At 54.2% G+C, this 19,903-nt stretch overlaps 1 protein-coding gene across 1 annotated transcript in view; it reads right to left on the bottom strand.

Moving 5' to 3' along the window:
* TMEM132E (transmembrane protein 132E) overlaps positions 1–13,620 on the bottom strand; it is a 54,623-nt gene extending 41,003 nt beyond the window's left edge. The window contains exon 1 of the mRNA XM_036889814.2: positions 11,991–13,620. Within this exon, the coding sequence (XP_036745709.2) occupies positions 11,991–12,057 (67 nt within the window). The 5' untranslated portion in view covers positions 12,058–13,620. The remainder of the gene's footprint in view (positions 1–11,990) is intronic.
* Positions 13,621–19,903: the final 6,283 nt, after the last annotated feature.

A 19,903-nucleotide genomic window follows, 5' to 3' on the forward strand; every position in this document is an offset into this window, starting at 1 on the left:
CCGTGCAGGGTTCTGAGCAGAGGGTGACTTGTCTGGCCTGTGGTTTACAGGATCTTCCTGCAGAGGGGGAGGGAAAGTGGCCTGGGAGCATGAATGGGAGTCACAGTGGCCAGCATGAATCATGCCAGGGCTGGGGAGAGGCTGAGCAGGCTCCACACAGGGCATGGAATCTCCTGCTGGAAGGACAGTGGACCGGTTCACTGGTACCCAGAGCTCCGACTCCAGGTCCCGGGAACACCTCTGAGGGGAGAACTTGGTTGGGAGGCACCTAGCCCTGCATTGTTCAGGATGACAGCCACTTGTCGTGCCTGGCTATTGAGCAGCTGAACTGGGGCTAGCTGGAATTGCGTGATGTGCTGCTGTAAAAATAAAATGCACCAGGGATTTCAAAAATTTAATATAAATTTTAAAAAAATGTAAAATATCTCAATAATTTTCATAAGTTTGCATTTTGAAATGATGATCTGTTGGATATACTGGTTAAAATAAATTAACATTCATTTCACCTGTTTCTTTTCACTTTTTCTCATGTGATAACTAGAAAAAGTTAAATTACATATGTGGCTCATAGTGTATTTGCCTTGGACAACACTGATCCAGGCAGTGACTCTGAGTTCAAAGACAGGGACACTGAGCTCCAGCAGGAGGAGAGGATTTGTCGGGGGGTATGCAGTAGGCTGAGAGAGCCCCCGAGGCAAAGGAAGAACTGGTGGGAGTCCAGGGAGATGAGGAGCCCTCTGGGTGGACCGGGTTGTCTGCAGGGACTCCTAAGGGCTCCCAATGAATAATAAATGTTTGCAGAGAGCTGTACTGAGTTCTGACTGTGCCAGCAGGTTGCATGACCTCAGTTACTCTCCACAACACCCCTGCAGGATGGGGTTGCTTTTCTTCCTATTGTTTGCAGATGAGGAATCTGAGAAGAAGAGGGAAAGGAGTCTGCTCTGGAACCAGCATTCTTTGCATGCTTTCAGGCTGCAGGATGCTTTGGAATAAGCGTTTCAGGGATGTCTGGGCTCTGTGTCAGAAACTCCCTGTAACCCCAGACCTGATTTCCGGCGATGGCTAGGGCTGCCTATCCTGGCAGCCTATAGGCAGCTTTTAATAGCCTGCCTTGGGGGGCTGCTGTGGGGAGAGGCAAATATTGGGATGCCACGGCCTTGCCAGCCAGGTGCAACCCTGGCATTGCTGTGGGGCCAGCTGCCAGCCCCAGCAATGCCTCGTCCACCCTGGTTGGAGAGGCACTGGGAAGGTGCTGATGCCTGTGGGTACTTTCCTGGGAAGGGAAGGAGGGAGGGAGGGAGGAGGGAGAGGTGCCAGCAGCTGGCCAACTGCTGTTTTTAAAACAAGCAGCAAGTTGCTAGGAGGCATCAAGGGTAAGAAAAACAAGACCCCAAACAAAACAGAACAAGAAAACCGGGAAACAGCTCTCCGAGAAGTCCTTGGCTCTCTCTTAAGCGTGCTTCCTAGCAGTGAGGCCTGACTCTGGGCAAAAAAGTTAGGAAACAAACCGGAACTGAGCGCCTCCAGTAGGTAGACTCATAGCTTTTGCTCTGGGCACTTCCACACACACTGTGGTGTCTCGTCCTTGCAGCAGCTCAGCCCAAGAGAAAGATGATGCTATTACTCCCATTCTACAGATGGGGAAGCCGAGGCTCAGGAAGTCAAGCAGGCAAGTGCTCCCGGGTCACTCACCACAGTGAAGCAGGGCTGGGATTCACACCTACATTTGTGTGACTTGAGAACCCACCACTGTTCTCTGACATGACTGGCTTCTTTTGAGACTTTCTTGCAGCCCAGACGCTGACAGTGACCCCTGGGCGGATCTGACTCTCAGCCTCTGGCTGCAGCGGGGATGAGGAATGAGGAGGGAGGCTTGGCCTCTATTAAAAACAGTGAGGGCGATATTGTCTCTCTCAGTTCTCCTACTGACCACTTTGCCCAGGACTCTTGGCTGGACGATAAAGATCCCGAGGGGGTCAGAACTGGCTGTGAGCCGTAGGTAAGACCCTTTTGCTCTCTGGGCTTTAGCTGCTGAAATATAAAGACAGCTCCAAATGCTGAGCTTTATGCTGCAGGCCTGCACCTCACCTTTGCCACCCAATCTTACAGAGGCAGAACCAAGGGGTAGAAAAGAGAAGTCGGGCTGTGGGAAGGTGGCAGTGCCAGCATTCAGATCCGTCTCCCTGGTTCTAAGGGTGGGCTCTTTGCCATGTGGTGGTGCCTCTGATGATTTCTAGTGGTCGTTTCTCATCCCAAGAGCTCGCACTCCCAGATCAGCTGCAGCAGCAGCTCCCTTCAACATTGCTCCAATCTGCAAATCGCCCCCCGCCAAGTCATGGTCGAGACCCCTGCCCTGATGGCGCCATTCCCTCAATCCATAAAGCTCAATGGCTGCCCAGCACTCAATGGAACACAGGCCAGTTTGGAGAGGGCTTAAGAGATCATCCATGCTAATCACCAATGACGTGCCTTGCGTACAGCCCCCTATCCTGCTTCTCCTTCCCAGGCAGCCTTGGATTTCACCCAGTGGACTCAGAGTGGGTAAGTCAGTGGCCATTTTGGCACCATGTTTCTGTCCTTCCCAGGGTATCAGACTCCTAGCAGATGTTGAGTGATTAGTCTTCAGAGGCAGAATTCTTGAACCTAGTTGAGGAAGGCCTCTTAAGGTGTTACCTCCTCTATGAAGCCTCCCCTGATTCCTCCAACAGTTGGTCCACCACACTCCATGCCTCCCAACACATCCATGACTGCATTTTATCACTATCTGTGCAGACATGGCTCATCTCCTCAGGACGCCACCTTAGAAGGTCCTGTGGGACAGGTACTGTGTTTTCTTCATTTTATATTTAAACACAGTGCCTGGCATGTATTAATATATTAATAGCAATAATATTGACAGCCATAATTTTTGGACACTGAGTATATGCCAGGCACTATTATCAATATTCGACATGGAACAATGACTTCAATTAATCATCACAACAGCCCTTTAAGTTGGGTACTTTTGTAATCATTTGCAGATAAGGAAACTGAGGTACAGAGTGGTTAAGTAATGTGCCCTAAATCACACAGGGAGTAATGAAGCCAGGCAGTTTAGTTTTAAAGCCAAGTGTAAGGAGAGGGTGAGGGTGAAGGATGAGGGTGATTAGCATCAGCACCAAGCCAAAACAGAACAGAGTCGACTGCTGGCTCCAAAGGTACATTTCCTGGTGCCTAGCATGGGGCACGGCACATAGTAGGTGCTCAGTTAATAGAAATGACTATTAGGATAACTAGATAATTTAAGAGCTGCTCAGATGCAGGTGTGTGTTCGATGGGGCCTGGGATGGGGAGGGCTTCCCAGGAGGTAGGTCTGCAGTTCCTGAGTGGGGTGCCCAGCTCTCTGCACTATGCCAGACCCTCTGCTTCTCACCCCATCACCTATCCCAGCAATGGCCTCTTTCCCCAGCATTTCAGACCTCTCATGCAATGGGCTGGCGCTGGCAGTTTTTCTCCTGCTGGGAACAGCCACAGAAAATTGAGATCATTTCTCTGCTGTGTTGGCAGCTGAGAAATGGCAATTTTTCCTATTTCCAATCAAGAGTTCCTTCCTATTGGACAAAGGCCTCATATGCCTATTTTACCCCAGGAAGGACAGGGTAGGGTAGAGTGTGGGTTGCCCCGGGGTGGGCCACCTCCTTGGCTAGGAGGCATGGGCTGCAGTGGTCATGTGCTAATAGGGGGCCACCACCTGAGCACTTGCAGACATAAAAGAGGGACTGGCCAGAGGTCAAAGCAGCAGGTAAGCTGGAGTCACTGCAGGGCACTTAGGAACCCAGGAAGACTGGGTTTTACATTTCTGCACAAGAGTCTACAGACATCCTGGCTGCTATGTGCCCCAAATCAGTGGTGAAAGGCCACTGTCCAAACAAATGCATGCAACCCTCTCACTCCTGGAGTGCATTTTTTGTAAAGGTAGAAAAATTGGTTAAAAAATCAGAATCTGTGAGAGAAACCAAGGATTGCTTAGCATCCCAAGTGCCCCGGTGGTGATAAGAACACTAGCATCTTCCCTCATCATGGAGGGGATGGTGGGGGTTTGAGTGGGAAGAGGTTGTGGAAGCAGCCGGGGCTGGTGCTGCAGAGGCCCGGGCCCAAAGAAGAGACCTGAACAGCCACATGGTTAGCTTGGCCAGGTGGGTCTGGACACTGGCCTTGCCAATCCTTGAGTGGTCTCTGCTGCAGTCTGCTCCCTGCACACCCTGGTCCTGCCCCCAGTAGGTGGCTATGGGGTGGCAGGAAAGCCAGCCACAGCCAGACCTGTGAGAGGCAGGAGGCTATAGAGAGCGGACAGGGTCCTCCCTGGGGCACTGGGGGCCAGTCCCCTCCCCACAGGGTCTGGAGCTCTGCAAGCCTGTAGCTGTTGGTCAGCTCAGGTCACTCCTGCTCCAACCCTGTATGGCTCCCCATTTCACTCAGCCTACAAGTCAGTGTTCCTATAAGGGCCTCCCTCTCCCATCACGTCTCCCTAGAACCTCCATACCCCACACTGTGCCCCGGCCCCTCTGGCCTCCTCGCTGTACCTTGAACGATCAGGCCCCCTCCTGCCCTAAGGCTTGCCCTCCATAACAGTCAGATCCTCACCTAGTCTGCTCCCTCATCTCCTTCAAGTCTGCTTAACAACGCTTGAGCAAATGAGCACACATTTTAATACTGCACGACCCCTCCCAACACGTACACGCACATGCACACACTGGAGTTCCCAATTCCCCTAACCTTACCTTTTAAAGTTTTCCATAGCACCTTTGCTTTCTATCATATTATATAATTTACTTACTTAATATCTTTACTATCTACTGTCTGCCTTCTCCTGTCCCCACGAGAATATAGGCTCCGTGAGTGCAGGGATTTTTGTTGGATTCATTGGTTAAGATCAAGTGCCTAGATCAGTGCCTGGCCCACAGTGAACACTGAACGCTTGTTGAGTGACAGAGGTTTGTGACAGAGGTGTGTATGGACACAGTACGCATTCACTGACTCCTCTGTTGAATCATGAAATGTCTACTTTCCTCCAGACATCCCAGGGGACCCTGGGAATACAGAGGCTGGGAAGGGGTCACACACCTTCCAGGCTCACTCGAGCTTAAGGCCAGCAGGGAGGCCAGACAGTGTTGCTACAAACAGGGCAAATTAGCAATGAGGTGCAGTGGGTAGTGAGTCTTTGTTCACCTGAGAATCAGGGTGGGCATCCTAGAAGAAGTGTGGTTACAGTCCAGTCTGAAGTCTGAGTAGGAGACAGGGGTGCAGGAGTGCTCTGCTCAGACGGAGCAGCACACACAGTGGCTCTGGCATGGAAAAGAGCATGACTCATTCAAAGGACTGGCAGAAAACTAGAGAGCAAGGGGGAGAGGGGCCCAAGATGATACTGGAGAGATCAGGGGGCCAGATGCGGTGGGCCTCCCCCCAGCTGTATGGGTCCGTGAGGCTGTCTGTCCATGTCTGTGCTATTCCCTGTATGTGTGAGACAGAGAGGTAAGGCAAGAACAATTCTGTATCCAGGTCAGATAACCTGACCTCAACAGGTGGTGTGGCCAGGACCTCAGAGAGCCTCAGCTTTGCCCTCTGTCAAATGGGAGTCATGATCACTGCCTTCCCCTAGCGGCTGCCTGAGGATCAAACGAGATACAGATCTGAACTCCAAAGGAGCATGAGACCCCACAAGTGTACTGGTGTGCCCGTGACTCTGTGGGTGCCCCTGCGGGCATGCATCTGTGTTGCCAGCATCCCCCGACCCTGTACTCCTGCCGGCATGAGTCTGCGGCATCATCTGTACCAAGCCACCAAAAATACACTTGCTTCTAGCCCAGAGCCAGGCTCCCCAGCAGCCCCCAGGGATGTGGGAAGGTCTGCAAGGTGAGTCCTACAACCTCTGAGCTGAGGTGGCCATCCTGCCTCTCATGTCAGACCCTGGGGCGGTGTCTCCTTCCTCAGAAAGGGGCCTCTGGAGGTGAGACTGCTCTCCCTTGTCATACAGGTCACTCCCCCAGGCGCTTCTCTCTGTCAGAAAAGCTGGGAGGTTGTCACTCAAAGTAACTGTGATGGATTCTGTTTAAGGGTTGGCCACTTCTGAGGCTGTGTCCCTTGGGAGGGCCTGTGGTGAAGGGTGTCCTGGCTGCCTGTTCTCTCGCAGGCCCAGGGGCCTGTCCTGTAGGGTCTGATGCTGTTCAGACCTGGATTCTTGGATGGAATCTGGACCCTTTTGAGTGTCATACCATTTATCTGGGTGACCTTGGGCCTAACACTATGTCAACCCTAAGGACCCTGAGAGATGCGCCCAGGAAACAGGTAAGCTGAGGAATTCTGCCAGCAAGCACACACCGTGCCCACTACCTCCCATAGGAATAGAGCAGGAAAAGTCATTCAAGAGAAGAGAGTGACCAGTTTCCCATCCTCACAGGCCAAAAGGGTGGGCGAGAATGCAGCAAGAAGGCTGTGAGTTTGAAAAGAAGCAGAACTTTCCAAAGGCAGATAATTATCTGGATAATTTAGTCAAAAAGGGATTTTCTTCAATTACCTTTTCTTCCCTTTTCCACATAGAATTATTCATTTTTGCCTTCATTCATTCGCACAACAAGCATTGAGTAATCCAGGTAATTGCTTCTATTTTCCACTTCATCCTGCTGGGTCATCTGCCAGCCATCAGGGCCTGGGGTGGAGGGGCAGGGGAGGAATGAGAGGGGCAAACACCACAGGGGACGGCAGATAACGACCTTGGGACTCTCAGCCTGTGTTCTGAGAGGGGCTTGTCCTGGCCTCCCCTGTCTCAGCTTGGTGCAGGGGCTAGCAGAGTGTTGGCGCTCTCTGATTACACCGCGCCATCCTTGGGGAATGCAGGAGTGTGGCATGGCCAGCTGACTTGATGATAAGGAGGCCCACTTTTCATTTAAAAAGACAGTGAAGGAAAACAGAAAAAGAAATTAATTTTCTTAAAAAAAAACCCCACAACTGCTTCTTTAATCTCTTATTAAAATTCCATACTAAGTACTGGCAAGGAAGAAGTAAGGAGACTCTGGGGAGGGAGAATTGTATCCACTTGTTGGCATCTGCTGTGGGCATCGGGGGAGGGAGGCGTGGGGCGGAGAACATAAGGGAGGTACCCAGGGCTTCTCCATCAGAAAACAGGAGAGCTGGAGGGGGCTTGGTGAGCATCACCGTCTCTCACTTGGCAGAGGAGGAAAAGACTTAGAGAGGGAGGTGGCATTACTGTGGCCGTGCAGCAAGCCGAAGACAAAGTCAGGATTTAGAGTCCCCGGGATACAGGAGATGGGAGTCCAAATCCTGCATCCTGGGGACTGATTCAAACTGCCTTGAATTTCAGAATCTGGGCCTTTTTCTCATCTCCTGAACTAGACTTGAGCACATGAAAGGGAGCTGAAGATCAGGTACCGAACCCCCTCCACATTCTCTCTGTAGTGCTTGGCAAGGTTTATTCGTGCTAGTGGTGATTGATTGTCTTGACAGCCAGGGACCCAAGGCTAGTGTTAAGCCAGAAGCACACTTCTGGATGAAGCCATAAAGACAGCAGGTAACAGACCTGGTGAATCTCTGCCAAGGGCCCTGGAGCAGACTGCCAACCAGGAACCCCCTTTGGGCGCTGGTGCTGGTTCTGGCTCCAGAACCAAGTGGCAGGATGACTGTGGCCAGTCCCTTTCCCTCTCTGAGTGTCCATTTCCTTTTCCCCACGAAGGCTGGATTCGGTGATCTGTGATCTCTTTTAGTTTCAGCGCTGTGGGTGGACATCATTTTGTGTAAGGCAGCCAAGCAAGCGCCGTCCCCCAACACACAATCACCTTCCTGGTGATGGGAGCTGGTGCCTCTCAGGGTCTCCGTTTCTGCAGCATTGCCAGCACTCACTGCCAGTCTCAAGCCTGGAGGCTGTCAGTTCCAGACAGGCTCCCAGCAAGGGCCTTGGGGACACCCAGGTTCACCTCTGGTATTCCAAAGTGGCCTTATCTCCTACATGCAAGCATCGAGTGATCCTTCGAATGGATTCCAATAAAGCTCATTTGCTGCCACCAAGTTTATAACACATCCCCACCTACTGGTCTTAAACTTGAACAAGGCTGTGTTGTGGCAAAGAGCTCCATGTGGCCAGGAAGGAGATGGGAGTGTGTGTTGGGGGTGGATGGGAAGCACCACTGCTTGTTCCTAGCAGCAAGGGAGCCTCCTAAGGCCAGCTGTCCTCTTGTTCTCCTGCGCCCCTCTGCCTCTCCAAGGGAGCCCAGAGCTTGCGTAGTCAGTGGTGTGGGGGAGGGCGTGGATACTGCCCAGAGGGGAAGCCCCAGGTTGTCAGGCTGGTGACCACAAAGGTGAGGACACGTGCATTTGAGAGTGCCATGGGACACTATATTCACATCCTATGGAGCTGTTCTCACGTGTTTCCCAGACACGTGTATCCTGTATGTGCCACTCAAAGGGTGTGGCATGCCCCATCCCTTTGCCCTCTTCCTGGGGGCTCTACCTGTTTCCCCCATTCTGCCCCACATTCCAGAGCTCCCTTTTCAATTGAAACTGAGAGGGCCCCCCAGTATAGAATTGCATTCCCACCCCATTCATTTCTCCTGAGCACTTACTATGTGTCAAGCACTGAGGAGGGGGACAAAATCAAGAAGACATGGCTCTTGCCCTAAATGCAAGTAGGCGGGGATCAGGAGGGATGCACGTATAAACGTGCCATGCAAACCCTTCATACACATACACTACAGCCCATGAGGTGTGCTAGAAAGGCAGCATGAAGGGCCAAGGTAGCACCGGAAGGAAATCAGTTACTTCTGTCGGAGGCTGGAGGATGGTGAGAGGCCATGGGATAATCTAGGCAGACTCCCTGGAGGAGGTGGTGTTTCGGTTGGGCTTTGAAACTGGGTAAGGATTTCTGGAGGCCAGCAATTCCAGATGGAGAGGCTGGTAGGTGCTGAAGCAGAAAGGCATGAAAATGAGACAAGTAGTACCTCACAAGAGGCATGGAGGATGGAGGGAGGGCAGTACCACAGAAGTGAAGATATAGATTGAGAGAAGATCATAAAAGGCCTTTGGTACCGGGGAGTAGAGGGTGCACCCTTGATCCTATAGGCAATGGGGAGCCAGTACAGGTGACCTAGTAGGTGACTAGAGAGTTGACATAATCAACTCTCCAACAGATTAACCACCCACCTACCCTCCGAAACTCCAATTATATAAAATTAAAATGCAGCAGAAAGCCTCCCCAAAGATGACATGCAGGAAGGTGGTCTTCTGAGGTGTTCTCTGGCAGAAGCCTCAAGACTGGGAGCAGTGCAGGGGCTGCCATCCCACAGGCTGTGCTGGGCTCTGCAGTGGAGTGGGGTTCTGTTCACACATGGTATCTGCCGGCAGTCCTGGCAGAAAGTGAGAAGGGGTGGGATGGGCCAGAGGCCACACTGCTTGTGGAAGACAGAACAAGAGGGAGGGAGCCCAAGGTCACCCTGCCCGATGGCGCCGGAGTCAGATAGAAACCCAGGCTATTTGGCTTCCAGTCTGGCTGTGTGGTTGGAACCTGTGGCCTCAGGAGCCTGCCAGTTATAAAAAACGGCAACTGTTCCCCCATGCCAGCATCTTCAAAGAGCCCAGAAATCCCAACCAGGAGTTAGCTGGCAGTGGGCCTAAACCATGTACCCTTTCCTTGATAGAGGGAGGGTGGGTGTTGGCAGCTCTGAAGGAGGAAGGTCTAGGAGAGATGGGGCTTTTGGGGGAGGAATTTCTGTGATTCTGGCCTTATCCATCTTGGGGATGGCAGGGGTGGTGGTGGTTTCCTAAGCTCTGAGCATCTGTTGACACCCTTCCCTGGAGAAGGGGAGACTGAGGCATGGGATGGGGACTCAGGGAAGGATCCTGGAAAGGGTGCCAGAGGGACAATCAGGAGGGGAAATGCCTGCTCAGTGGGCATGACGACCTCAAATGGCTTCTTTCTGATCACCAGCCAACCCTGGGCCGTGCATGTACTGGGAGCTGTGCTAATCACAGGCTGTGTACAGGGACAGTGATGAATAAGCCCGCGGTTCTGTCTCCACCACTCTAGGCCTACCAGGGCACAGAGTAGACACTGACATCTAAGAAGAGAAGGAGACAGACTGCAAACCCTCCAGAGAAGCAGTGCCAGGACAGCAAGGCCTGACCACAGCTGGGTTGTAGGAAGCAGGCAGGATTCTAGCGGGTGAAGGAGGAGAAAGGATGTTTAATACCAGGCTGAGGGGTCAGGAAGCTGGGCAGTGGAAAGCTAATGAGAGCATCTGAGCTGCCCGGAGGTGGGGCCATTGGGCTTTCAGAATGCAATTCTGGCAGCAAAGTGCAGGAGTGGCAGAACCCCGCCTAGACCCAGCCAGGCTGGGTTTCCTCCTCCTAGGTGCCCAAACCCCCTGCTCACCAGGGCTGGGTCACAAACGCAGAGCCCCTGACGTTCCAGGGCACACGTGTACACAGCCCACCTCCCCACACCCTCCCTGCCCTCAGCGCCCTTGTGCAGGCAGGGGAGATTTCTGGTTCCCAGCGGCACTCCTCTGTCCCCCCACCCCCCTGCCCTGCCCATTCTTCTGATAAAGAACTGAAAGCAAACAGACCCCTCCACCTCCTGCCCCTCAGGAGTGGCCCCCAGCTGGGAAGAACCAGTATACCCTAGAGGGAGGCCTGCCCGTTTCCCACATCATCCTAGTCTCAGGACCCTCGATTCCCAGAGCAGATCCCTTTCCTTGTTCTTTCAAGCTGGAGAAGGCGCCTTGGTCAGGGTGAGAGAGGCCGCTAGTTAGAGACCAAGGGTGCGCCCTTGGTGGGCTTGGGCAGGTCCCAGGGACTGTGCAGATGTGGGCAAAAGCTGAGCACGACACATCGCGGGACCTCCACCCGTGCGGAGAGAGCAGCCGCCCCTCCACCTAAGCCCCTCACCAGACTGTCCAGGCTCACCCCTCAGTGTGGGACAACGAAGCCGACCCACCCTTTGCTGGTCGGGAAAATGTGTCCCAGGCCTGCGGGTTCCATGTTGTGCGCGGGGCAGAAGACCTCTCTTCTCCATTCTCCCCGCCACGCAGCTCTCTCCCATCCCCTCCATCAGGGCCCCTCGCCTCCTGGAGCTTGCGGGAGGCCTGCTGCAGTCTCCTTCCGTCGGATCTGATATCCCAGTCTGGGGGGCTGTTTAGAGACCCTCTGTCCACCGCCCCATCCCTGCTGTTCCACTGCCTAAGCGCGCCAGCCCGGGCCCCTCCCTCTCCTACCCCCTTTGCAGCGGAGCCCGGGGCGAGCCTAGGGAGCAGACGCAACAGATTGCAGAACGCTAGAGCGCGGAGCCCGCTTCCTCCGCTCGCCGCCCGTCGCCCGGCCTGCGCCCGCTGCCCAGACCCCCGCCCTCCGGGCTCCGCTAAGCCGGCCATTTAGATGCAGCTCACAGGACGCCGGGCGGGCGAGCCGCCGGCTCCCCAGGCCCCTGTCAGTCCACTTCCCTTCTGGAGGACCGCCGCAGGAAGCGAGGCAGCAGGCGGCGCGGCCCCGCACCGAACTGCGCGCCAGGGGCGGGGAAAGACCCGATCCCCGTGGACCCCAACAGCCCCCAGCCCCGCCGGTTACTGGGGTGGGAGTGGCAGAAGGAGCGGCCGGGACGCGATCTAGGGGATCTCTCGTATCCCTATAGATCTCCTGGGTGGTTACGCCCCCAGACTGGGCTTTGGACCCTTTCTAACCAGGAGAGGATAGGAGCCCCCCCCCCCACGCCTCCCCCACCCGTCGCCCTTTTCCTGGGCTGCTCTAGGTCCCCAGGGCGGGGCTCGCAGGCTCTGCCCCCTCCAAAGGGCTTGGGGGCTGGAGCTAACTCACGCTGCAACCAGAGATGCCAAGCTGGGAGCGGGGGCTGCGAGTCGGGGGGTTGGGGGTTCGCCTTTCTCCAGTCTCCTCTGTGCCCCCTCCAGCGGCGCCCGCCGTATCTTCACTTGAGTCCGCGCCGCGACACTTACCGTGGGCGAACAGCGCCGAGAGGCAGAGCAGGGCGGCGCCACCGCGGCCCGACATCCCTGGGGCCATGGCCGAGGCGCGAGCGGGCTGGGGCCGAGGGGCAACAGTCGACGTCGACTTGGCCCCAGGCTGGGCTTGGTCACATCCAACTCAGGGTGGCCGTGGTACCCGGCTTCTCTGCTGAGGCTCTGGGTGCCAGAGAGTGCAATTCGGGGACACTTTGAGGGGAGGGGGCGTCCCAGGCGTCGCCGGTTACACCCTCGGAGCTGGCGGGGGCGCAGCTCCGGGCGGGAGGAGCCTCCACCACCCCCGACTGGTGCCCCCTGCAGGATCTGTGCGGCCAGTGGGAGCCGCACGTGCGGTCCTGGGACCCGGCGGCCACCCGCGGCCGCGTCTCGGGGGCTGCCTAGAGCCAAGTGCTGTGTCTTCCAGCTACGCGGCCCAGCTCAAATCCGAACTCGCTCTAGGGTGCAGATTTCCAACACAAGCCTCAATTTCTTCGGTTTCGGTAGCAACCCCACATGGACAGCGCGGCTTCCTTCTTGCAAGAGCCCTGCAGCAGCTCCAGCATAAAAATTCCAGGTTCGGTGCAAATGAATAATTTCGTTTGCAAAGAAAGAGAAAATCCAGGCAACTTTAATCCATCCAGAGCAGGAAAAGTTTCCGTGCAGTGCTGAAACCGGCGACGCGGGTCGCCACCACCCTAGGCGACGCCTGGACGGAATGCCCGAGGCGGGCGGCCCGTGGCTTGTCCCCTCGTAGAGCTGGCTGTTCGGCTCCAGTGCGCTCTCTCCAGCCTCGACCAGGGCCGGGGGCCTGCACAGGCCGGCTCAGCGCCGTTTGCCCGAGCAGCGGCTCTTCTGCTGGGGCTAGCGCGGTGCGGCCGGCAGGGGCTGCCCCGTGCACATGGGGCTTGGAGAAGCAAGGTGACTGAAAAGCCGGCTAATGCGCCTGACGCGAGCCTTTCCTGCCCCGGGCGTCGACTCCAGCCTCCGGCCTTAAGCGTATAGGACGGAGAGGAGCTCGGTCAGTCTGCCGTGGCTCCGTGCTGCCCCCCTCTCTTCCGAGGTCTCGCTGTCTCAGCAGAGGTGCCGGCTGTTCGGCCTCGCTCCTCGCCTTCTCCGGTGGGGGGGGCCGCACAAACCTTGAACTTTCCCGGGGTTCAGAGTCTCCGACGTTTCCTTCTTCCAGCGGACCTGCGCCCTGCCCTCGGTGCAGCCGGGCATCGGCTCTCTCTGTCTCTCTGTCTGTCTCTCACTCGGAGTCAGTTTGGGCGAGTGGAGCGCTGCGCCAGCCCGGGCTGCGGGCGGCGAGAGCCGGGCGCCAAGCCAGGGGCCGCGGCACCCGGCGCCCGCGCAGCCCGCGGCCAGGGAGGCGGCAGCTGGTGCCTACGGGGCCGAGACGAGTTAAGGTGCCGGCAGGGGAGCCGGCTCCCCATGGACATATGTGGGGGGAGAAGAATAATCCAGGAGCAAAAGGAAGAGGAGGTGGGGGGAACCACAGTTGCACGAAGCAGCCGCCGCCGCTGCCGCCGCCTCCTCGGCGCTCGCGCCGGCTGCTCCGTCGTAAATGACTCGAGAGAGACACACACACACTCGCGCTCGCCCGCCCTCCTCCCCCGTCCGGGATTCAGCGCCCACCCCAGTGGTAGCGGGCGCTGAGCCTGGCGCGCTCACTCCCTTCCCCTCCCTTCCCAGTTTCCCCGTGGTCACGTGGTCCCGGAGCGCGCGGCCCACGACTCGCGCGCCACGGAGACCCTCCGCCCCCGCCCAGCGCCCCAGCTCCACAGCATCCCTCCCCTGTCCACGTGTCCATTCCGCATTCCCAGCCTGGGGGCGCGCGTGGCTCCTTAATGAGACTCGGGCAAGGGCCGACCTCGCGATTCTGCTCGCCCGTGTTTTATGTTTCATTTTTCCATCCCAGTGCAGGCTAGCGCCGGGGCCCGAGTGCGGACGGCCCGGTGCAGCGGCTGCATTTCCCTCGGGCAGACGCCACCGCAGCCACCGATGTCCCTTTTCAAAGGATGTCCGCTCCCCGCCGGGCTCTGCTTTACAACCGCTCTGCCAGAGGCGCGGGTAGGGGGTACCCTATTCCCAGCCCCATAGTCTGCGGGGGGCTTTAGGGGAGGGGGGCACTGGGTGGGAATCAGCCTAGCCGGCGTACCCAGCCGCTCTAGCGCCGCGGCGAAGCTCGCCAGCTCAGCTTCGTTTGGGGATTTGTCCGGGCGCTGCTGGGGTAAAACTCGCCTGCTGCTGGGGTTGGGGGATGGAGAGGAAGGGACTTTTCTTCTTACAGGTTGTTTTGTAAGCCTTTAAAGGGACCTGGAGGGGGGGTGGGGAACTGCCCCTCTTGCACACTCACCCAGGCACCTGCTGACGAGGGGGAGGGGTGGCTGGGCGGCGTTCTTCCCCACCGTCAGGCCGTTTGCATTAGAGCGCAACCTAGATCAGACCCGACAAGTCAACCATCAGCCGTCAGCCAGGCATTCGATCAATGGCAATGATTTTATAGCATTCTTGGGTAGGAATCACGCTCCAGCCCCCCTGGTACGGCTCTCAATCCCATTCTACTCTGGAGGGACAGGGTCTTCAATCCTATGGACATAGCTGCTATGGGGGTGGGGTAGGGACCGTGGATCTTGAGGGCCACCCTGCACTGATACCTCTGTACTCAACCAGAGGGAAAGTGTGGGGCAAGGTAGGTCGGAGCAAGGCCAGCTGGGGTGCTCAGTCTCCATCCCCCATTTGCCTGACTTGGTCCTAGACCTCTTGACCCTGTGGATTTTCTATTCGTCCAGAAAAGTGACATTTTCTCTTTGGAAAATGGGTTTAGGCCATTCCTGGAAGCCTCCCTTCCCCCATGGCTGCTGGCTGTAGCTGCCTCAGCTTGATGCTGGGGCCTGCAGAGAGTGGCTCTCACCCTTCCCCCACCGCCACATCTGTCTGGAGCTGGGAGGTGCAGTGGAGAGGGCTGGCCTAGCCGAGTTCTTGGAGGCCCTGGGGACGGAAGGTGCTGGAGTCGTCAAGGAAGATGATTCTCATTAGGCTTCTAATGCCTGATGGCAATTAATGTCACCCAAGGGCTTATTAACCATCCCATTGAGAGGCAAGCCAGCAATCAGTCCCTGTGTGTGTGGGAGAAACTGGGCAGGGAAGAAGCCACCTCCCGAGACAGGAGGGATCCAAGAAGAGGAGGAGGGAAGTCTTCTACCCCTGCCCACCTCCCCAGATGGAAGGCGCATAGGGCTTGTAAAGAGGTAAGTCCAGAGGAGAGACTCAGTTTGCTTTTCATAGCTGAGGACCCACTGCCCCAGTGATGTGGACCTGCTCCACAGATGTTTGCAGCTGACATGGACCAGCATCCCAGCCCACTCTCAGAGCCGTCTCTGGAAACTGAACATAGAATTCTAGATCTTCTCCCACTGCCCTTCCCACTACCACCCCATCCCTCTTAAGTGGTAGGAAAATGAGCCTACCTTTGCCCATTCAGTTGTCCTCCTAACTCCCTTCCTCCTTCTCACACAAGTATAAGCCACTGCTCACAACAGTGAGCAAGACAGACTTCACCTGTGTTCATGGCACTTACATTCTAGAGAAGAAGACAGGCACTGAGCTTATGACTGACTACAGTTGTGATAGGTTATGTAGCATCATGCATTTTTGCTAATCTTACGGAGAAAATGGAGGTCTAGGGTCTGGAATGGGATATGGTCTGCTACCTTTAAAGAATGTCATTTCAGCCTCAGGTTCTTCTGGTACCTACCCTTCATGGACCCAGAGCCTTCCACTGGGTTGGCATGTCTGATCATCCTCTGCTCCTCCAAACGGCAGATCTCTCTCCATGCCCCCAGGAGGCAAAGGGCTGCTGATTAGGGAATAAAATGCCCAAGTTGCTCCAACTCCATTGCCCCATGGGCTTGTTCCTCTTGGCAGTACCAGTTCCAGGGCTTGGGGAGATAGCAAATGGCATGAGGTAGACAGCCAGCTGTTCCAACATTCCAATTCGCATGTCATTTACTGACATATGTTCCCTCGGGTCTTTCCTACCATACCCGCAGACTGCCCTGACCTCACCTGTGAGGCCTAGGCATGGACTCCAACTAGCAATGTGAGATGGGACCTGGCTATGAGGTCAGAGGAGCAAGCGCAGGGCCAGCCTGGACTGGAGAGAGAATCTGGCATGTGTATACTCTACTGCTCCAAACAGGCATCTTATTCACTAAAGTAGTGGCATCTCCTTTCTGTCATTTCCATTTTGTTTAGGACCAAGTGTCTTTCTAGGTAGGACACTGGCAATGGTTGGGGGTTCTTTTGATCCCCATCCTCCTGCCAGGCAAAGTTGGGGGCAAGTTGGGCTCTGTTGCAGGCCCCTGTGCCCTACATGGATGCCCATGAAGGACACACACTTCTTCTGCCTGACCCTGCCACCATGGTGGACATGGTGACATCTGCTCTGTCAGCATGTCCCTGTTTTTCAGGATGCCTGCCAACAGGAGAAGATAGGACAGGCCAATGTGGGCTTCACTAAGGGGAGTTCACCATTTGGGGGGCTCCTGGGATTCCCTTGGAATCCTAGTCTGGCTTGGCTGGAAGGGACTCAAGAGATATCCTAAGCCAACCCTCTCATTTCACAGCTGTAAAAACTGAGGCCTATTAATTCAGCTATTTTATTAGGTACTTTGACTTTTTTTTTTTTAACTTTAATTTTTTTAACTCTAATTACATGTGAAGCTAGGTACTAAAATACAGAGGTTTGAATAAGATAGACAAGACCTTGATGGGAAAGTTCAAGAGCTTAAGGGTTCCTCAAGCCCCTATTGAGTGCCTAGTAATATTAATAGCTGACATTTATTGAGTGCTTTTCATGTGCCAGGCACCGTGCTGGGCATTTTGCGTGCCTTATCTGCATCCCCACTACATTCCTGTTAAATAGATACTATTACTATTACTATTTTCTAGATGAGAAAATTGAGGTTCAGAGAAAGTAAGTTTCTTGCCTAGCATCACATAGCTAGAAAGTAGCAGACCACCACTCAGTGTGTTACCTACTTAACCACTTTTACTATGAGATGTAAGTTCTCAGGATTACACATGACAAAGCTACTGTCTCTGGCTGGAGAAGCTCACGGTCAGTGGGGGCACCAGGCATAAACAGATCATTCAGTGCAGGGAGGGCAATGCTGTGGAGGCCAGTGCAGGGGACCTGGGGGCACAGGCCTCTGATGAGAGGGTAGTGTTTTCTCTGCAGCACCATCCTGAGCAGCTCAGTCTTTTGCCTCCCCTTCCTCAGCCTCCAGATTCACACCTATGTGATGTTAGTTATACACCCCGGCTAATACAGAGTTATGCAAACATGCAGCTATTACAATAACCACCGGTCTCTACCCTGAGCTGGACCACTTTGCTCCCCCTGCAGGCTGATCTCCCAGCTCAGATTCCAGGATCAATACTGCTTCTCAAGCCAGGAGAATGTCAGCAGTAAAGGGCAGGTGCTCAGGGCCTCACTTCTTCGAGCCTCAGTTGCTTCATCTGTTAAATGTGGATAATCGCACCAACCTCTTGGTCACTTGTAAAATACCCATTAATGTATACTGATTGTCCAATAGTACTGGGCACAAATGCGTGCTTTGTAGTATTGATTGTTACTATTATTGAAACCAAACTGCTCACTGTGATCTACCAGGTCCTTACATGATTTGACCCCTAGCTGTATTTCCAAACCAATTTTTTTAAATCATTTCCTTCTATTTGACTCCACTAGAGACACAAAGTTCTCTCTTTAGTAATATGTCAAACATGTCCCTGCTTTTGGGCTTTTGTATTTGCTGTTCCCTCCACTTGGCGTGCTTTTCCCCTAGACTGTGAGTCTTGTTCCTTTACTTCATTCAGGTCACTGTACCACCTCCCTGACCACCTGATTTAACGTAACACAAGTATCCCTGCCCCATTGCTCTAGCCTCTTACCCTAATTTAATTGCATTCATAGCAGTTGATGTTGAATTTTATAATTTCCATTTAATCTGTCTCCATTGATAGAATGTATGATTCCTAGAGGCCAGGATTCTTCTATATGAACCATTCCCCAGGGTGTCCTCAGTGCCCAGAATGGTGCCTGGCACATGTGCTCCATAAAATAGACTCACAGGATTATCTGTCCATATTCATTTACGTTGGTGATTGGGTCATTCGTTTTACCCAGTCCTTTATAATCAGGTCTTGAGTCTGAGTTCACATAAATGCCCTACCTAGTACCTCACTGCCCTGAACTCCCAGAGTCTGGGAGGCCACTGCCGAGGCCACCTTCACCCCTGATGCTTGTCTTGGTTGTCTCAGTTCTTACTGGGCCCTATTCCTCACGGAGGCTTGAGCTCCTTCAGCTGCCATGCCAACCTCACCCTAACTGGCAGGACTTGGGCTGGGACCCAACAGCCTGCAGGACAGAGCCATCAGTACTCCAACTCTTCCCTAGTGTGAATCCTCTGCACCAAGCAAGCCAGGCCAGCCACCCCATCCCCGGGGTGTCCCCCTTCATGCTAGGCTCATTCTTCTCCTGACACCTTTGCTCGTATTCTACCCCTGCTTCATTAATGTTCTTCACCACCATTAAAATCCTGCTCAAGGGTCTTCTCTATGAAGTCTTCCCAGATTTCTTCAATGTGATATGGTTACCTGGCCTCATGGAAGAAAAGACCCAGCTGAAATAAGGGAATAAGTCAGGGTTCACATTAGCCTCTTCTCAGTTTCTCTCTGCATCTTGAACATATAGTCATCACTACACAGTAAATCCCCGCTGGGATGGGGTCATGTTCTCAGTTAGGGTTATAGATCAGAATCCATCCCATTCGTATTGTATAGATAAGAAACCCAAGGCCCAGGGACAGCTAGAGACTGGCCCAAGGTCACACAGTCAGTTACTGACACAGACAAAAATATAACCCCATGTAATGATGGGCCTGGCTCCTGGCCCCACAGTTTGCCCATCTCCAAAGTTTCACCTTCTGGCTCAGTCCTACAGTGGACTTGGAACCAATTTTCTCTTTAATGAAGGGAATGAGGCTCCCCAGGTCATCAATTTGGGGTTCAGCCCTGATTTGGTGTGCCCACTGGTTCAGCTCAGACCTTGGACTTCAGTTTGAGTCCATTCACTCATGTACTTTATGTACTCATTCACTCATTCTGTTTCACTTTGGACACTTCTTCCTTTCTGAAGCCTTCCCCAACACTGTCCGTACCCTGTCCCTATTCTGTGCACCTATAAGACCTTGTTTCCTGCATCTAAGACTGCATCCAATTGTGGTGATTTGTCTGTCTCCTGCTAAAAAGGGGAGATGCAGGAAGGCAGGCACTATCTGTGTTGTTCCCACTGTATGCCCCTTGCCTGACATCTGTTGGGTGCTCAGTTAATGGTTATTGAATAAATGAATTATTAATCACCTGCTATGTGTCTGGAGCTATGCTAGCTCAATAAAATAGTTTCTGCCCTCAAGGAGCTCCTGATTGTGTGGAAGAAGTAAGTGGGCAGACACATGGAACTATGATGTAGGGTATGAGTATTGACATAGAGGGGCTGTGGGGGATGGAAAGAGGGGCACCTAGTTCAGTCTAGGTCATGGGTGTTGCAGGAAAAAGGAGCACTTCTTGGAGGAGGTGAGCTTTGAGCTGCACAGAATGAAAGACAAGATGGTATGGGCCAGGGAAGTGTGGAGAAGAGAGAGGAGAGGAGGCTGTTACAGGAAGAGGGAGCAGTTTTTAAAAAGACCGGAGCCAGTGGGGCTAGAGTGTGATCAGGAAAGACTGTGGCTGGAGCCCCGAGAGCTGGGGTGGTGCTGGGAAGGGAGGCTGGAGAAGCCAGCAGGCATCTACCCCTACACACACTGGTATATGCCTGTGGTGACATCCGCTCCCAGGGTTATTAT

Source organism: Manis pentadactyla, chromosome 4 (assembly GCF_030020395.1).
Source record: "Manis pentadactyla isolate mManPen7 chromosome 4, mManPen7.hap1, whole genome shotgun sequence".
Lineage (NCBI taxonomy): Eukaryota > Metazoa > Chordata > Mammalia > Pholidota > Manidae > Manis > Manis pentadactyla.